The sequence below is a fragment of the Siniperca chuatsi genome, linkage group LG19 (assembly GCF_020085105.1).
Source record: "Siniperca chuatsi isolate FFG_IHB_CAS linkage group LG19, ASM2008510v1, whole genome shotgun sequence".
NCBI classification, from domain to species: Eukaryota; Metazoa; Chordata; class Actinopteri; order Centrarchiformes; family Sinipercidae; genus Siniperca; species Siniperca chuatsi.
The window spans coordinates 20,628,237-20,648,577 of record NC_058060.1 but is presented as its reverse complement, the minus strand read 5'-3'; the positions used below and the strand labels follow the sequence as shown (position 1 = coordinate 20,648,577).

The 20,341-nt window shown below is 38.7% G+C and overlaps 1 protein-coding gene across 2 annotated transcripts in view; it reads left to right on the top strand.

Moving 5' to 3' along the window:
- gpr158a (G protein-coupled receptor 158a) overlaps window positions 1-20,341 on the top strand; it is a 71,432-nt gene that overhangs the window by 18,281 nt on the left and 32,810 nt on the right. For both annotated transcript variants that reach the window (XM_044176337.1, XM_044176338.1), the window contains exons 3-4: window positions 15,637-15,739; window positions 19,324-19,550. In XM_044176337.1, the coding sequence (XP_044032272.1) occupies window positions 15,637-15,739; window positions 19,324-19,550 (330 nt within the window). The remainder of the gene's footprint in view (window positions 1-15,636; window positions 15,740-19,323; window positions 19,551-20,341) is intronic.

Sequence of the window (20,341 nt, the reverse complement as noted above, 5' to 3'; positions counted from 1 at the left end):
TTCAGACATGCTAGCAGTGAGGCTCTAGGGATAGTAATGTCAGTCCACCACTTTGGTTCACATTGAAATATCTCAACAACTATTTGATGGATTGCCATGAAATTTTGTGCGGACATTCATGGTCCCCAGAGGATGTATCCTACTGGTGATCCCCTGACTTTTTTTCTAGCTCTACCATGAGGTTGACATTTGTGTTTTTGAGTGAAATAACAACAAACAGCGGATGGATTGCTGTGTAATTGGGTTCAGATATTCATGTTCCCTTCAAGATGAATTTTAATAGCTTTGGTGATAACGTGACTTTTATCTAGAGACATTTTCAGGTCACCATTTCAGTTTGTCTCATACTTTGGTTTACAACCAAATACCTGCAAAACTAATGACATTCCCATCAGCCTCAGCTGTACTTTATGGTTAGTGCTAACTAACACATGTTAGCATGCTAACACACTAAACTACGATGGTGAACATGGTACACATTATACCTGCTAAGCATCAGCATGTTAACCGTGTCTTTTTGAGTATGTTAGCATGCTGACATTAGAATTTAGGCTAATTTAGCCACATGGCTGTGGACTCTTGGTCTTGTTAGCTAGTTAACCATGTTGCTTGCCAGTTTCATGTAGTGGAGGGCTACAATGACAATAACTTTATGTCCTCTTCTTTATTTTTGTCTTCGTTTTTTGCCTTTTCCTCTTCTTATAGCAATTCCAGTCTACTTATTCACACCTTTTGGAGGTGACATTGAAGCACAAATTCACTTTCCAGAATGCATTTGCTAAAATATTCTGTTTATAAAATGCAATTTTGGATTCAAACTCTTGCCAGTGTTGAAGTAATATTATTGAAATTTCAGTCATTCTAGCACTAAAGCTAACAGCCCATATGGCTGCAAAGGACTGACTGTCCACACCAAGATAGGTGTCAAACCACTGCGTCGCAGGGGTCATTTGATGGTGTTGGTGTTTTGTACACTCAACAGCATGTGTGGTTTATTTTTTGTCTCGCTGTGGTGCTTTTTCTGTTGTTGAAAAGCTGAAGTGGATATTTCAGCTCTGTCTGTTGAATCACTGTTACATCTTGACCTTGGTTCACAAGGTTGTCCTGGCCCAGCCGGCTATCATCTCAATCACACGCTGATTTCTCCGCCGTGTACCTTGTGCTGCTGAATTAATAACGCCATCACTGTGTTAAACAACTGCTGCTACCCTCCTGATCTCACCTTCTGTCTTTCTCTCGCTCTCTCTCTATCTCTCCCATTTTTGCAAACAGAAAAGTGCACAACACCCTTGTTATTACATTGACTTACATTTATTCCCTGGAGGCTTACCCTAGTCCAAACCATGACCATTATATCCCTAAGCCCAACAGTTACTCTACCATAAGTGTAATTTAAACCTAAACCAAAAACCAAGTCAACCCTATAAGATTTGGGTAGCTTTGTGGGGACCAGCTTTTGATTGTTTTTGTGCAGATGTCAGATTCTTGTTTAAGTTTTAAGTGTGTCCCCACAATGTCACTATGTGATCAGATTTTGTGACCATGTGAACAGACTTCAATTTTTGCCCTAAAAATGTCACCATGTGTACAAATTTAGATGTCCCACAGCGACTGTTTGCAATCATATTCTAGCTTCCTCAATGTGACAGATTTGTGTCCTCACAATGTCATTAAGTGCATTTCCATCCACCTTTTTTTGCGCATTTTCAATTTGCGCAAAACCCCCCAAAACAGAGTGAGAATGAAATATGAAATAATATAAAAAAATACATGGAAAAGTTGGTGTACTGATAAGCTTAATTTAGAAATGAATCATTGTGTACATGCAGCATATGACTTAAATGTCACTTAAGCTTCTACTCCACTGAAGAGACATAAAACAGCGACATGTGTGGAGCCATGAGGATACTGAAACGTTCCTCAAATTAATACATGAAACAAACAAAAATGACATATTTCCATCAAGTTTTCCACATTGTTTTCATTCCTTTGAGCTTTGACTGGCACCCTTTTGCTACCAACTGTTTATCTTGATGCAGCTGACCCTTAATATACACATAACAGTTGTGGATGGGAACGCAAATTAATTCGCTTTTTTTTGCAGATTGTCTGGAAATTTGGTTAGAATTTGCACTAAATTTGGATTGAAACTTCAATACTGAGCAATCAGACTCTTGTTCCTGCAATGTGTGTGAGTGATCTATTCAGATGTTTGTCCCCACAGTAAATGTGTGAATAAACTTTTCCCCCCACAATCTGATTATTACACAGACATTAATGACATGGATCCAAAAAATCAGTCCACCATCCATAAACAGTAATCTTTCACATTGATTGAACCAAGTACTATAGTTGGGTTGAACAAAAAACTGATTGGCATTAACCCCTGTGGTGACCTACAACCCATTCATTTCATGCATTGTTTCTGTGATTTACATGCATCTCATTGTCTCATGTCCTGCAATCTCCCCCTGCAGCTGCCTATAACTTACAAAGATTAGACAAAGGTCATGTATCGTAAGTCCTTTATCTGCAAAGCATGGGAATGGCTACAGAAGAACATACGTTGCCAGGATCCTGGCACAAGTGTGTAATGTACATTTTTGCTCAACCTCTAGCACTTGATTTGAATTATTTGAGTGCACAAGAGCCAATTCCCTTATTTTGGTTGGTTTATTCCTTCAGCCTGAGAAGGATGGCAGGTTGGATTGATGGTATTCATTTTACAACAATTTGAAAAATGATTGCCAACTGAAATTCATTAATCAGAGTGTCACAAAAAAGATTGACTTGGGCAACAGAAATGTTGCTTTATTTGCATGCAAAGGTTTTAGGCCTCATTCTATCCCATAATGAGTTGTCTTTCGTGTTAGCAATCATTTTCTACTAGAAACCTGTCAGTTGTTTTTTTTTCCAAAGGCGGATACACTGTAAATGAAACTCTGGGATTTGGCCAGTATTGCACTGCTGAAATGAACTCTGAGCAACATAAAAAGCAATGAAATGTGAAATTAAATTGTTGTTTTCGTATTAACTTTGCTTTTGTTAACCAGTAGCTCATTTAAGGGTAGTAATGAACACCAGAACACAGTAATACAATCTATTTTAAATGTGATTTTGAAGTTTTATTAGTCTAAAAAGATTTTTCTGCCATTGTAAAAATGAGAAACGTTTTATGATACAATGATTTCTGGTTTGAAAATTAAACTAATTGTTAAGATATCTCCTATACAGTATGTTACCGTTGCTTACAAAATGGAGAATCAACTTTTATCCTTGATAAATAATAATGAATGCCAGGAATTTATTTGTTTAATGCACAATTTTGAAATGAAACTGCCATTTGGTCATGTTTTCTTAAAGTCATACACAAATTCGTAACAGAGCACATAGTTTGATGTCACAACCAAATATGTTATTCTTCACTGGGACTTGACAGTTCATTTGACATGCTGTATGCTCTGTACACTCCCTAAGCCCCCTTTGTGAATGTGATTCACATTAGTTGAGAAACGGTGAGTAATGTTTATCGGCTTGTTTCTCTGACAGCTTCCCCCGTCCAAGTGTTCCCTCTACACTCATTCAACAAAAATGTTTACCCCTTCATCTGTAGGCCCAGCCGTGTATTGTAAGGTAAAAATAGCTTTTTAGCATCTCGGGAATTCCCCTACTGTGCGAAACATGGAATCGTAGTGGGGCTGGCATTCCTTCAAGGGACCCAAGTAAAGAGTAGTTTCACACCAGGCCACGGCCCCTTTCAACCTGCTGATCTCATTTCATCAATATGGGTGGAGAGAAAGGGCTTGAAGCATCCTAATTAACTACGCTCCTTGCTATGTTGCCTATTAGAGTATGTTCAGGAGACTATAAATAGGGTAATTGCTAATTATCTACAGTGATCTCACCAACGCTGTGATTATGCTTCAGAGTTGATAAGGGTGCTTGATAGGAAGGAAATAGAATACTGCTGTGCACCAGCAGAATTAAATTCACCCTTCAATTTGAGCAAATCCTTTTGTGCTGTGTGAATTGCGCAGCATTGTAGTAAAGTAATAGAGAGACCAGGACATTAAGTCCTACTCAAGACCAGGAAATAAAAAAGGCAATAATATGTGTGTTTCTTTCTACTGTAGAAAGAAAGATTAAGGAGTTTAAGGATGATGTGACCTGTCTGCATCTCGGCAGATGGATGGAGTGTTACATCTTGGAAACAGTTTTTAAAAGTTTTCAGTGCTGGAGAAAGAAAAACAAACCTTTTTTAAATGTTTTTATAGCAGCACGAAAATGAAACATCCAATACCATGCCGTGCCAACACAGTCTTGGTCAGAAGACTTAAGTATACTTTGAATGTTTTCTGTAACATTGCCTACATTTCATCATTTGTAAGTGCGCTATTCTGTCATCCAAGGATAAATGTTATTCATTATACAGGAAATTTTTGTGTTACCAATAAATAAAACCACTAATATACAAAATTCAAATCCCACACTAGACAGGAGTAAGATGCTCTGAGTCCTGCGGTTCTATCTATTTAGGGGTACTGGAGATGAAAACATCAAGGTTGAGGGCTGTTGGCCATAACGCAGTGGGACGAGAGATCACAGGACACTTCTGGTTTTAACTCTGGCCCCCGGCCCTTGGCAGTTCAGCCCTTTCTTAACCGCTGTCCCGCTAATTGGCTCCGTGGATAATGCTGGAACTCTGAATTTACATGGAAACACTTTGAAGACTTGAGTACACTCGCCCCCGGGCGCAGTCTTAGATCCGCTCTGCCCAGCCTCAGCAGCACACCGTAAACCGAGGCAGAAAGCAAACACTTAGTCCAGGGAGGATGGGAAAGAAGTGGAATGTAGAGGTAACATTTGTCTAGGGACCCATGAGATTGGATGTGAAATGAGTACAGCCGTATGCCTACAAAGATAAGGAAATAGACAGAGAAAGAGTGAGGGACACAGACAAAAAGATATAGAGTGACGGTAGCTTGGCTTCACTTCAGTTTAGGTCTGATTAAGCTGTTTACATAACCCTTGCCCTGCACTGAGCCTCAGTGTTGCCACAAGTACACCTGCGGTCTGCCCCATCTATCCATTATCACTTATCTGGGTCCATGTCATGATGACAGCAGGCGAAGCACGAAATCCCAGACGTCCTTCTCCTGCTCCTCCTGGGAGATCCTAAGGCGTTTCGAGACCAGTAGGGATATATAATCCCTCCAGTGTGTTCTGGGTTTACCACGGGGTCTCCTCCCAGTCAGACTTGCCTAGGAATACCTCCACAGGGAGGCATTCAGGATGATCAGATGCTCTAGACATCTCAACTGGATCCTTTCAGCATAGAAGAGCAGGGGTACTAGTCCGAGCTTCTTGCAGATATTGAAGCTACTCACCGTGTCCCTAAGGGTGATTCCAGACACCCTGCAAAGCAAACTCTTTTGGCTGGTTGGATTCACAATCAAATTCTTTCAATGGCTTCCCAAATCTCATGATTTGAGCCTCTGACTCAATAGTACCCTGCCACAGTAAGCTATATAATATAGGAACAAAGGCAGTTGCATTTTACAAGGTCAGCAAACAGCCTCTTTATGAAGGATTCTTCCATCTATATTGTTGAAACCAAAATGTTACTTCAAAGTTAGTTTGGTGTCATGATTATCCGTTTAGCACAGCTCGCTAATTTTCTCCATTTTGTATTGACAAAGATAACATCAATGGCCTGCAACGGATCAGATGGACAGATAATTTTAGGAACGCTTGAGTACAAGGAATCGCCTGTTGTACAAATACACTGAATTTTGGATTCAAACATGTCATTAAAGAAAATTGAATTTTCGCCTATTCTCTGGTATGATTTTTAAACTTTGGGAACTTAAAACATAAAAAGTTAGACTCGAATCACTTTCAAGCTACAAATTAGGATGACAGGAATTTCAAGTAAGGAAGAACTGTTGCAGTTACTGTATATGAGGAGAGTCGAGAGTCATGTGGGGTGAGTAGACATCAGCGGCAGATTTCCCTGTTCTTCATGACCCATGACACTATTTGTGTCTGTTGTCGCTGGAGGCTGCTATAAGGATGTCAGAAAACTCTGTGCACTGATCCCTCTTTTTTATGTGCTCATTGTCCTTGTTTTGGCATGAGTGTGCTCATGTACACGAGTGTGTGTACGTGTGGTGAGTCTATTTGCAGGACTGTCTGTTGCAAGTTGCAAGAGTCAAGATTACTGTGCATTTTACTGTGCGAACATGGAATAAATATGTGCCCAGCTGGTTCACTTTGACACTTACATAAGCTGTGAATGTGATTATAAAAGCAATATCCCAGTGTGTCTGTGTGTTTACTAGTCCCAGCCTGATGGCAATGTTAAGCTCCCTCTAGGCCAGAGTGTTTATCTCACTGGTGTTTAGGCTTTGGTCTTTGGACGGCACCCAAAGCGAGGCCCCACTGTCCGGGCAGCTCTGCTCCAGCTAACTCCTGCTAGTTGACCTCGTTTAAAGGCCTGGCTGGCTGTCTAGCTGTCCCTCTGAGCACAGAGCCACATCCATCCAGCTCCCTGCAGTGTTTCTGTGACTGTGGATACTTTGTTCATTTGTCTGTACATCTGAGTAATGCACAGTCCTGAAACTGTGGTCTGAGCCAGATCCAGCGCCAATTTATTTAGCCCAGTCCCTGCCCAACAGCTAAAAAAGCATGAAGCTGACCTGAAGCAAATATACTGACGTCAAAACTCATTCCTCTCTCTCTCTCTCTGTTTTCCTTTCTGTCTCTTTTGCTCTCTCTCTCTCTGTCATACACAGAGCGGCACACAAACACTAGTTCATTTGTCAGTCTTGCTGCTCTAACTTATGGACCTATTCATCATGAAGCATTAAGTGACTAGTGAGCCAAATGTATATTGTACCCTTTATATTCTCAATGAGAGCCAATTAGTCAGAGGGTGGAGTTAGGGACTTACTCTTAATCTACTTTATATTGTACTTTACTTTTTTATAAGTAATATAAGTAATTTCTTTTCTCCATATTGTAATTCTACTACTGCTACTACATGTTACTCTTTACATACAGCACCTATAGCATGTAAATCCAGCCTGAAAAGATCAATCTCACCTTTGTTGCTCTTCCTGATTGTATTCCTGTTAAAAGATGGAGTTTAGGGTGTCACATTTTGTTTGAGTTGTAAAGCCCACCAGATTTTTGGCTATAGACATACACTTTTAACATTTAAGTAACAATAACAGTTAATGTTTAATTGTAATATTTATATTTTAGGCTTAACCTGGCCTGAATCAAGCCTGTTGCTTCCTATTTCATTACATTACATAACAGTTATTTGGCAGAAGCTTTTGTCCAAAGGGACTTCCAATAAGTGCATCCAAACTCAAAAGAAACGAGAGCTAGATGTCCTCAAAAATTGGAAGCACAACCCATCCAAATAAACAGCTAAAAGTGTGTTAGAGAGCTATCTCATATCCCATCGGGCTTTGGCCTCAAGGCTCTTACCTTTAGTACAAGTTAAAGGTGCATTCCAGCAATTTAACCCACATTAGGCTGGGGAACTTGCAAGAGACTAGTAAAACAAAAAGAATGGTCAACACAGACCGAGGTAGCCTGACTTTTAGTCCCCACAATGGGTCAAACTCCAAAAGCCCTGGAGCCTACACATCCCTAAATGCAACTTGATGGTGTCTCTTTGTTAGACCATGTCTCTCCGAGCCCAAGGCAAGATAACCCTGTTGAAATCACCAAGATTATTTTCTCAGACTTGACAAAGCTCCTCCAGAGCAACAAAAGACATTATACAACTTTTTTCACTTGCTGAATAGTACTCCCTGTGAGGAGTGATTTTACCTTAATGTGTAACATCGATGAAAAGGTGTGCAGGTGTACAAGTGCATTTATTTAATTTAATGAATCTCATTAGGCTAAGTGTCAAGAAGAAAAGAATTGCAGCAGGATTCTTGGGTGTTTAACAGAGCATGTAAAACTCCTTTGTTTTACACTCCTTCCTTTAAAACAAACCCCTTTCCCTGGTGCTTTCATACACATCCCGTGCTGGCAGTACATACATGCAAACACACACAGAGACACAACTGCAGAGTAAATTGCCCTCCAGCCAAGTCTTCCCCTTCTAACCTTCTTTCTGTGCATTCTATAGTTCAGTCTGTAATTATTGGATGATGAGCTTTCCTCAGGGTATATGTTGCACTCTGAAGGATCATTACAAATATCTACAGAGGCCTATTAGTGGTTGATTAGGCTCTGTGCTGGACCGGAAGAGTGTGGGCTCATTTTAAAGAGAGGGAGAGTCAGCAGGCCCTAATTAGCCAGCAGAATTGAAATAGGTCCTGGTTTCCTGGTCAGATGGAAGATGCCTGGCCTCCGCATCAATTAGTTATTATAAGGAGTTGTTTTTTATTCTGCTGCTTCATGTCACAGAAAGGTGATGGAGGAGAACTGCTATGTATGATGTCAGGAGAAATAATATGAAGTGTCTGCACATTTGTATGCAGGGAGTGCCGCAGTCTAATGTAGATTAATGCAATAATGTACAGTAGCTATGCAGTTATAGTGAATTTATATAGTTGTTGAGGTCCTCGCTGTTTTGTTTGTGCAAGTATTTACACTGTATTATGTTTAAAACAAGACATATTTCACATGCACTTCTCATTTCTTATTAAGCATTCAAAACATACGCGATCAGGCATACAACTTGATTTACATTGTATCGCTTTAATTCATTTTTTTTCTTTGAGCACTAACAACACAGCTTTTAAATTATGAGCCTTTCCCAAACGGCTGAGTTGTCCATTTACAGGAAAAGTACACTTTCAACAATCTGCATAACTTTTGTTTTCTCAATTACAATGAAATAAGGACTTTTTATGGAAAAGAACAATGTGTAAAACCCTGGATTTGCCTAATTTGTTACTGTATTTTCATAAAATCATAACTGAATCATACTGATATAATAATTTCAACAAATATAAAAAGGAGTAACATTACATTTATCATACTGACAACAGTTTATAATCAGAAAATATATTGCAATGTTAATTTTTGTTTAAAAAAATTGTCAGCAATACCACCTTTACCATTAATGGACATCTCTATCGATTGGTTGAGCAAGCTTTTAAGAAATTACAAAGTCATCAGACTTTGTAATCAGACTTTTTGGGGGGGTGTTCATTTACATTATTCTGTTCAGCAAACCCTCTGAAATAAAACAAAATCCAAAAAATATAATTATTTTTGAAAGCTCCATTATAAACAGACCATACGCCAAGAGGGATTTTTCTGCCACAAACTTCCTGGAAGGAAGCCACTTGAAAAAGTCTGGTTCTGAACACCTCAGTGCACCCTGGGGATTTTTTGGGGGGCCTAAAATACTACAGACTGCTTGAGATGGCTCAGTAAAGTTGAGTTAAGTACAAATCATTTTTCAGCAAGGGATCACAACTCAAAATGTGCTCTGCCAAACTCTTCTGTTCATTGAAGACCATTAAAGGGGTATTTGACATCCGTCACACATGAGTACAGTTTTATTTTATAATGTAGAAAATATATTTAACAAAAAAGAAATGTCAAAATGATATTTTATTGCCCAGAGGTAGTGAAAATTATAGTTCCTATGATATAAAACCATTCAAGTCTGTACATTACATGCTGTAAATGCTGAAGTGGTCTTTACTGAATCACAGCAGTGGCCTTACCATCTGTGTCACTAAAATTAATGAAAACTTTTAGGCATCTCCATGCTCAATGCTAATCCACAATCCCTGTCATTCTGCAGTTCAGAGGTCATGCACTATGCGAATATCAGGTAGTCTTCCAAAGTAGGGTCAGGGTCAACAGAACAGCTCTTAAAATAGCCCAAAGTCATAAACAAAACAAAAAGCCAATAACTGGAATCTAGTGCATAGTCATAACTCTCCCAGCACCACCACTAAACATGTCTATCTGCTGGTGTGCCTTTAAATTTTTAGTGCTAGTTAGGGTCAAACAAATGCATTCTAAGCATTGTAGTATATACAACAAAATGGATTTGTATAATGAAAAATTATTTCTTGAAAACATGTACATATCTTGCAACTATCTATTCATATATAATTTATAATCAAATGTTTCAAGAAAGTTTTGTCACTGATTTTTATATCTCATGCTTGATTTAAAAAACGCATTAACATGTAAATTATAGTCTACATATAAATCTACACATAGACATTTAGATTTCACAAAATTTAAATACACTATATGTATGTATGTGGACATTCATTGCATCCTAGTGGTTCACTGTCATGTTGAAACAGGAAAGGGCCTTCCCCAAACTGTTGCGCACTATTGTCTAAAACACTGGCTGCCAAACTTGGACCCCCCAAGGGGTCGCAAGAGAAACCCGAGGGGTCAGGAGGTGATTCACAGGACAGGAACGAGCATACTGTATTTCTGCAAAATTTGTTTATTTTTCTGATTTAGAAATGTTTTGAATTGTGAAATTCTGGATAGTTTTACCCATTCAGCCCCATAAAAAATATTCAAATGGGACAACCATTTGAGAAAAAAATCACTTTTTGGTTAAACTTCTCACAGCTCATAAACATACAATCTTTGGCAAAGGAGGTTGCAAGTAGACATTGCTCTATTTTAAGGGGTCACAAGCCAAAACGTTTTGGAGCCAGCCTCTGGTCTAGAATATCATTATTTAAGATTTACTTTAATTGGAACTAAGGGTCTAGCCCAAATCATGGAAAACAGCCCTAGACCAAAAGTGGGGTGCCTCATACTGGCAATATAGTATTCAAGCCTACTTCCCTTGGGCCAGTGGTGAGAGGAGCTCTGGTTTTTGTTTATTGCTTCTATATGGGTTTAATTCATATTTACGAATTTCCATTTAGATCACTATTAAATTATGAATTGATCACAATGTTACAAACGGCACTGATGTAGCAAATTTCATACAAGCCAGAGAGGGAGAAATAATAATAATAATAATAATAATAATAATACACTTTATTTATACAGCACTTTTCAAAATCAAAGTTACAAAGTGCTTTACATGGTTGAATCTGGGTTAAAACATTTCAGGACTGAGGCAAATACAATCGGGCATTTAAATATACAGCAATACAATGAAATAAAACAAAACAAAATAAAATAAATATTAAAACTAATAATAAACAACAATAAAAATAAATACTAATAATAAAACAGATATTATATGTTGGCAATAAATCAGAGAACTAGAGTTAATAAAAGGCTTTTTTGAAAAGACTCAGATCCTCTGGCTGGTTGTTCATGAGCCGAGGGGCCCTGACTGCAAAAACCCGGTCACCTTTAGCTTTGAGCCGAGAAAGAGTGAGACTGAGTGTGTGTTGTGTCTGTTTTTGAGTCTTACAGTCCTTTTGTAAGTGCTCTGTCGCAGGCAGACCATGCTGGTCTGACAGCGTGACGCACTCCGATAAAAAGGCTCTCGCTTCCGGTCACACACATGTCACCATAGCAATTAGCATGTCAGAGTGTGCGTGATTGACAGCTGCCACAGCTGGAATGTAGACAACAACGAGCGGGGCTGGTGGGGAAACCTGGGGCACAGGAGACACATAGTACAAGCTCTAGGTGTCTCTCCTACATGTGACTGTCATAAAGAATAAATGAGGCGGATCATATTCACTTATCTCTCTGCATCCACAGGTAGGTGACAGCAATAGATGGACTAAAACAAACACTTTGTTTTAAAGTTAAATTATAACTCAGTTTTAAAGGGCAAATGCATCCATATCAGATCTTATCAGAAACAACAGTTAGAGATTCTGAACAGTCAAACACATTATTCTCAATCATATAGACTTAATTAATTATCAATTAATTTGATGCGATTTCTGCTCTCTGGAAGCACAGTTGATGCCTTCAGCTCATTATGGAAAGAACAATATGGTCGCCTGAGTTGCTATCAACAGAACATCATCAAACATAATTAATAGCATGTCATGCACAAAGAAGTAGGTCACTGCCTATGTGTGCTCTATTTGACATACTAGAACAGGATGTTGTCTCATAAGTAGAAAAGATTTAGTTGTATATATTGTATATTTGACAACAGTGTAATCCTATATAGACCATGACAGTTTTTCATGGAAGTAATTTACACTGATATATTGATTTTTACTTTTCATTGTTGAATTAATGCTAATTCTTTTCTTGATTATTTTTTTAGTCTATGCCATAGGTGACGTCTTCAACTGTCTTGTTTGTCCAAAACCCAAATGTATTTCATTTTCTATTACTGAGAAACGCAGAAATCACCACATGTGAGATGCTGGAACCAGCAACGTTTGGCATTTTTGCTTGACAAAGTAAAATATCCTAATATTTGCCAATTAATTTACTTTCAATTGACTTATATACTAATTGTTTCAACTCTAAAGTTTAGTTTATTTAAATTCACTCTTTGACATAAAGTATAGAGATCTCAGACAATATAGTTATGTCGACCTGAGGACGACATAAAACGACAAGTTTTCTTCTAAACCAACTAAGCTCTGTTTACATTCAGTGTTTCTCACCAAAAAGCATTGTTTTTATCCTTGAGGCCTTAAGAAATGTGTTGAATGCATTTCCTTCCTGATAAAACATTTGCTTAGCCAATTTAAAAAATAAAAGATTTATCTTTTTTTCCCCTTACATTCATTTTGCTTGTGCCACTTGTCTTGCATTACCACCACCTATCGATCAGTGGAATAGTGTGACACCATTGGTGGGAATGTGTATTGCATCACGGACACGTTTCTAGAAACAAAACGGGGACCCACTCATCAAAACACTGAAAATACACATGGGTACCTTTTAAAATGCCTGCTGATATGATCAAATAAATCATTTTCATAAAAAAATTTTAATCAGTATTTTTGTGAGAACAGGTGTTACGTGTTTCAAATGATGATAATCTTATCTTGGAACAGAAATCATCTTCAATCAATCAATCAATCAATCAATCAATCAATCAATCAATCAATCAATCAATCAATCAATCAATCAATCATCTTAATATAACTTCACCCTTCACCTTGACATTCATCCCAGGTGTCTCCTCAGCTCCTTATCCCTTTGTGAAGACCTTTACAGCTCCGGTTCATTTTATGGCCTGTTGATATGAGTCTGGCTCCTGGCTGGACTGTTGCCTCTAAGATCACATGTGACTGATGGCACGTAGCTGGGAGGCAGGCTGCGATGTCTGGACTACTTCCCAGTTCAACATACTTCACATCCGAACCCCCGCATCAATCACCTCAGCAGCCAGGAGTGGGATGCACTGCCAGGGCTATTTTTGGCTCTCCCTGTCACACACACGAAAAATATGCACACTCACGCACACACACCTGTCTCTGGCTGTTTCTTCTAGTGTCTCTGTGAGGTGGGCATATTAACAGGAGCAGGCAGTAGCTGCAGCATGCTCCACCTGTCCTGAGGAGACAACTGAAGATGAAATCAGTTACCTGACTCATGTTGCACCACATTGCTCATTTAAAGCTGCAGATTTTTATGAAGGGATACACAACTCAGAAGCCTAAATCCAAACGAGAGGCACCAGTATGGTGGAACTTGCCCAAATAAAGTAAACTTTGATGCTCTCAGGATGTAAGCAGAGACAGGCAGATTTACCAATATCAGATTTGCCTCTTTGGTTTTCTTTAAAATCTCTCTGGCTGGGTTGGTTAATTTGACCTCTTGCAGTCATTTAGAGACACTAACATGCTGATTTGTTGCAGGTTTTAAAAGCACAAATACACATTATTACAAACAAAACATAAGCTTGGATTGCTTACGCCATCCATCAGATAATGTTTACGCTCTTTCTCATTGTTCTCTGAAATATTTGTTGTTGCTTGCCCATGCTTGGCTACATGATGCTTAGTTCTTGGTAGATTCTTGGTGGTTGCCATGGTGGCTCGCTTTCCCCCCTTTAATCCATAGAGGAGTGGGTTACTTAAAGCAGATTAGAGCAACATCAACAACTGATTTTTTTTGGACACTTGGGGGCAGTGGAACAGGCTGGAACAATACAGTATTATCTTCATACAAAGTTTAAATGACAATGTGTTAGCAGACAAACAGTTGCCTATTTACCCATCCAGCAGACAGAGAGCAACATTAGCATTAATTTGAAGTGATGTTTCTTGCAACTTGTGGAATGTAAGTCCAATATTCACTCTGCTTTGGGCTTTTTTTTGGTCATCACCATTTCCTGAGTGAAATATCTGCCTCTTTATAAGCTGAATTCTTCACCATGTTCACCAGCTATTCACTAACTTTTCATTCTGCCGTTGCTGGTCAGTTAGTGTACAGTGGGTTTATCAAAGCTTTTCGCTGAAAACAACAAACCAGGTTGATGAGAGCGGTGAGAATGAACCAAAACAGTAAAGTTGCGGAACACTGAAACACGATGAATTTAATTAATAAACAAAAATAAATCAGTCTTGAAATAGGGAAATATTTCAATACAAGTCATGTGGGTATAGTATGCTGTTGAAGACTAAATATGTAGTAGCAAAGTACTGCACACCCTTTTCAGGGCTGTCACCTCTGAAACGAGGAGTTGTCTTCAACAGATTAGTGTAGTGCCACTTTAAATGCTTTGGTCTCTTCAGTGGAATTTGTATGAGGTTACTTCAGTGAATAGTAACCTAGTAATTACTTTGTGCTTTTGAGCCCTGGCCGGCCTCTCCAAGGCTTTGACTGAGGGCCTTCACTCTCAGACAGAAAAATGCATTCGGACCTCACCAAGGACCTTGCGAGATTGTCAGAAATAGCATCCTCTTAAGACGTGCAGAGTCCAGTCCGCTGTGAAGAGCATCACAGTGACTGATGCTTCATTTAGATGCTGCCACTGGCCTTGCCTCTAGATCTCACAGTCAGGTCACAAACACTTCATAACGTGTCAAGTGTCATCTGAAGTACCGTTGCTATTCTGAGCCCCTCGTCGTTTCTTGGGTCTCATAAGTCATTATCATCTGTGCTTCGAAAAACATGTTCACGTTGTGTGAAAATAAGACTGTTATCTAGTCTTAGGGAGAGAGCTTTATGTCAATGACCCAAATGTGTTCATACAGAAGAGAAGATGGAATCTCATTCCCACAAGAAATAGAATTAATGGTTCTCCTTTAATCATGCAAATAAGTCTGTTCTTAATTTAGATATTAATTATATCTTGTAATTTGGCAAACAGCACACAAAGTCTGCCAAGGATGCCCCCTGACGCCCCTCGTGTTTTTCACAGCAGCCCTCAGTCTGTTTCCTATCAGACTTTCAATCAAATGGAAGAGGCTTCACTAATTTAATATTGAGTGGCGAGAAGGCACAGTTAGAGGAAGAGAGGAATCTCACAACTTAAATAATTAGACCCTTGTCCCTCCCACAAGACATTTGATCTCACATTCTGCTTACTGATTTTCAGCTACAGGCTTTACATTTGGTTTAGTAATGACATGTTTTAATTGCTTTTATATTGGTGCTTTTATATCAGTCTGTAATAAAATGTTTAAAGTGTTTAAAATTCTTTCAACTATTTATTGTCAAGGAAGTTCAAATTGCATTCACCTTCTTGTCTGTGTGGTTGATGTATATGTTTTTTTTTTCTCTTCACAGTGTTTGCCAATCCATGGTCATGGATTCATCTTAGACAAGTACAAGTGCCACTGTAAGAAAGGATTCTACCACCCCAACAGAGTGGCTGTCAATGGCTTTACAAGTAAGTCAGTGACAAATCAATCACCTGTTAAAATATATTCTTCATTACTGTTTCGTAAAAAGGATGATTGGTCCCTGCAAGGTGACTTCATAGGTCACTTTCAGAGGTAACCCATCAGAAGAATTTGTATTGTTTTGGCAAATTACAACCATGAACAACCTGTATCTCGATACTTTTTGGTGAAGGTACAGTTGTTGACTTTTGACCCATATAATAAAATTCAATACATTAGATAATTTTTTATATAATCAATTTGAGGCTCCCTCGATGTGCCTGAAAGCAGATTAACAAACTATGTCATACTTGAAAATTGAACTGGTTTGTAGTTACGTTTTAGGGTGACCAATCAGAACTAGATTCTTTTTTGTTGAGTTCATTCTTGACCTTGTTTGACAAAACAATTTACATGTACAGTTACAGATTTTTCTGGAGCTTTGCTCACTGAATAAACCTTGCTGATTAAGACCATGATATGTGGTTTAATGCTCTAGAAAAACTTAGTAAGTGGACTATGAGTTAAGATTATTTTGTTAAACTGTTTTGTTTTGATCAACAAATTTCAGCTCCTTAATATATGGCCTGCCTAGCTAAGACATGCAATCATAACCCTGGTTTTAGCCAATACAGGGAGTGAAAAGTGGTAAAAAGTTTCCAGGGGTTAATGCCAGTTCAATAAGAAAGAAACAACTAAGAAGTCTCTTTCTAATGTTACGATATGCTAATCCCTCATGCACATGTTAATTATCAGCTATTGAACAGGGTTGTACACTCTGTCCTTTATCCAGCTCAACCTTCAGATGCATTTTAGACTTTGAGCTCATCACAGAATTTTATGAGATCACATTTCAAGTAACTTGCCAGCAAAGGTTAAACAACAACAAAGCAGCCTGTCTGGAAGAGACACTTTGTTAAGGTCTTTTCATGCAAATACATTTTCTTCTTTCTTTAGTACAAAATGTAGCAGATGAGCTCATTTTATTAGTTTCTGACTTCTGGCTTCAAAGTTGCACGAATGTTGATTATCATGACGATCAGCTGTTAGTAAAAGAACCATATGTCCACCTTATATGTTACATTATATAACATCTATATTTTATAACTACGGTAATGAAAGAAACACGTGTTACTGCCCTGTCTGAAAATTGAAGTAGCTCCAGTACCTGGGGAGGCTAATCAGGTTAAAGATGGGAATATCTTTTTAATGGTAGTTACATTTCCCAGTTTATTCTGTCTGCTGTGAGTTAATTAAAATAGACTTTTGCAGACACAGAGCCCCAGTGGTTTTCACCTGCCCTCCATCACTCTCTCTGCCATACTGTCACTTCGATCCACTTTCCCTTCAGTCTCATCCCACTCAAACCTCATACAGAATGTTGTCTGTGTTTATCTCAATTTTACTCCTTTTCTCACTCATTTCACTCCCTCCCTCCTTCACTTAATCTCTGCACCCATCTTTATGCACCCATTTTTTACCCTAAAATATTTTCCCTTCATGCACAGAAAAGCAAAAAGGCTCCACAGTGTCTTTCTCAGAGAGGTGGATATCTGTCTGCTCCTGCCTGTTTGTGCTGTTTGCTGTGTTGCTAGTGCACACAAATGTCCGTGTTCATGTGTGCAAGTCTGCATGAAAGCTCAGTGTGTGTGTGTGCATGTGTGTGTGTCTTTGAGGACACAATAATAGAGAGGAGAGGCAAGCCTGTTAGCGAAGCGTAGTGCTGCAGTCTGGCCCACCATGGGGCCAATAACAAGCCTGTTAATCCACAAGGGGACATCCTTGACACTCCTTTGCAGAAAAAGCAAGTGCAACTCATTTTCCTTTGTCTCCCAGTGATTATCCACTGTAGATCTTGTTGCATATAGATATGTGAGAGAAGTTACTGTAGCTAAGCGTCCTCTACCTGTCAGTCAACTGTAGGAGCAACAAACCAATGAAAATGAGCTAAAGGATATGACTCATTGCTATGGAGATAAGTAGTCCTTTTGAAGGGATCAATGATGTGCAGAGTCATATCTTTGAAAAATAGGCCAGTTTCTTTTTAAAGGCAAAATCCCTGCAAATCTCTGAGACAATGGACAATGTTTCCAATAAAGCCTCCATAAAAGCTCTATATAAGTCCACCAATCGTTATCTATCCAACCATATGGGCATCTCTCAGGGGATTTCTATACAAACCAGTCCACTAGCTTCTTGTTGTCCCCGTGGGTTTGTTTGGGTTTTACCTTAGTTTACCCTGAGAGGGATTTTTCCAGGAGGTTTTTTTTTTAGCATTCACTGCTGTCCAGTGCAACCAAACACATCCACTTTTGGCAACAGAACAGCTCCTTTTGAAGCAGTTAGTGGTTTGGTGGCTTGTTTATACCTCAACCTCAGTGGTAATTCTTGAATACATTTACTTTCCCCACCCAGATCTTGCGGCAAGCTTCAAAAAGCATAGATTTTTATGGTTTCAGCCAACCTGCCCTGTCTTTAGACTCCCCATCGTCTCTGTCCTAGTCAGGATAAAATATCTAACTTCTGGCATGCCTCTGTGTGCTTTTTCTGCAGTTATTAGCCTCGTATGATATGCCAGTGACTGAACAAGGTGCAGCAGTGTTGACTTTTCATGTCCACACATACAGCTCCATCTCCTATGTGTTGACACAATGTCGATGAATCCTTGTAAGGTCAGAGAGGGATAAGTATATATATATACTCAGGACGATTCAGTCTGTCATTGAAGCACTTCATCTCCTTCATCTTTTAATGCTGGTCTCAACAGATCCAGAGGAAAATTCAATGATAAAGAAACTTAGGATTTTTTTTCTTTTCTTTTGCTACACAACCTGCTTCTATTTGCTATAAAAATCATACAAACATGATTAACAAATTCTGAAATAACATTGTGTAAAAATAATGACAAATAATAATGACAAAATATAATACAACAAATCCATCCACCGTTTATCTATTACTTTTAGCTAACAATTTCAACTGTTCAATTGCTTATCCGTGCGTCACGTTTTTCTAGCAGTTTTTAGATGTGCATAAAAGTTATATTAATAACTATATATTAATATGTTAATAATTAATATAATATTCTCAACTTTTCGGCGCAAAGTTGCATCACTTATCAATGGCCCAGGCAGCCAATCAAATCAAGCAAGAAGCAGGCCTTACAACTTTACCACTTTCTTCCTGTTGTTTGAGCAGCCCGGTTAATCTCTCTGGTGAGTGTAATGCCATTTACTATGCCGATAAGTTGGACTGTTCCTTTTGGCTAACTGCTGGCTTTCTAACCAGTTCTCATGCACTTTCAATTGCAACACATATGGTTTTCAGCTGTTATCAATATGTATCAATATGGGGATACAAATTTATAATCAAATCATAATTTCATCTTTTTCAAATTAGCTGAGCTACTCCACACTCTGTATTTACAAGTACCCCTGGTAAGGAATCACTGTCCTAAAGCACAAAATATCTGCAGAGGGGTGATAAACTTGCTGATCAATACCAATGACTACTAATGATTACTGGGTCATTTGCTGAGATTTCTTGCCTTAAATATTTGGAGTTAAACTCCTTTATTGCTTGTTTTTGACAGGGATGGGGAGAAAGGGAAAAGCTGCAGACAGCGGCCCCAATGCGGACGAGGGGTCTTCCAGTGACTGCATGCCATGCCAGCAGGGCTGCGCCTTCTGCAAGGACGACACCCCCTGTGTGGCACGAGAGGACGGTGCTCTTCGCATGGCCGTGCTCTCCTTCCAGTGCCTCTGCTTGCTGATTGTTTTTGTTAGCATGGTACTCATTTACCACTTTCGCAGGAATAAGGTATTTATCATTATATGATCATAACAAACATTCCCTTACGGAGTTTGATCCATTTATTATGATTTAACTGACATTGTTTGTGAGTGATTAATGAGCCTATAGACAGGCATTGTAATGGGGACTAAACTGAGATTGCTACAGAGATGCTGAAGCTCTGTTTTTCTTTTTCATTATTCCATTATTAAAATCTTTAAGACAGGTCACCACACAATATTCTCACAGTTAACCATTTTCAGCTTGTAGGGAATTTGTCCTGTCACCTTAAAGAGTGAAAGTTTGAAAACTCAGCAGTGTATAATTCACAATTACAACATCACATCACGTGTTTGATGTTTTCTGGGCCGTATGGTCATCAAAGCCCTTTGGATCAATAAACCAGTGAATCTGTATGTGGGTGGTCACAATAAAGCTTTGAAATCATTTCAAACAGCTCAGACACTACAGATCAACATCAACAACTTGGACAGTGACCAGTTTGTGAAAATGAGAGCACTAAAAAGAATTTACTCTTGATTTATACATCAGGCCACTGACTGCTTCATCTTTCACAGTTTGAGAGATAATATGTAAGCATACAACCTTCTAAAGTGAGTGTGAAATATAGCAGCGAGAAATGATTGAGTGATTGATTCAGTTTGGAGGTTCGCAACTGGCTGACACTTTCATTGCGGTCTAATTTATTCACTTTAGTAAATAATATACATTACCTTGAAAGGTGATGACATTTTCACTGCATCATTAAAAGGTGAAACTACTTCACAAACACAAAACTTGATGCTCTGTATGGAAAG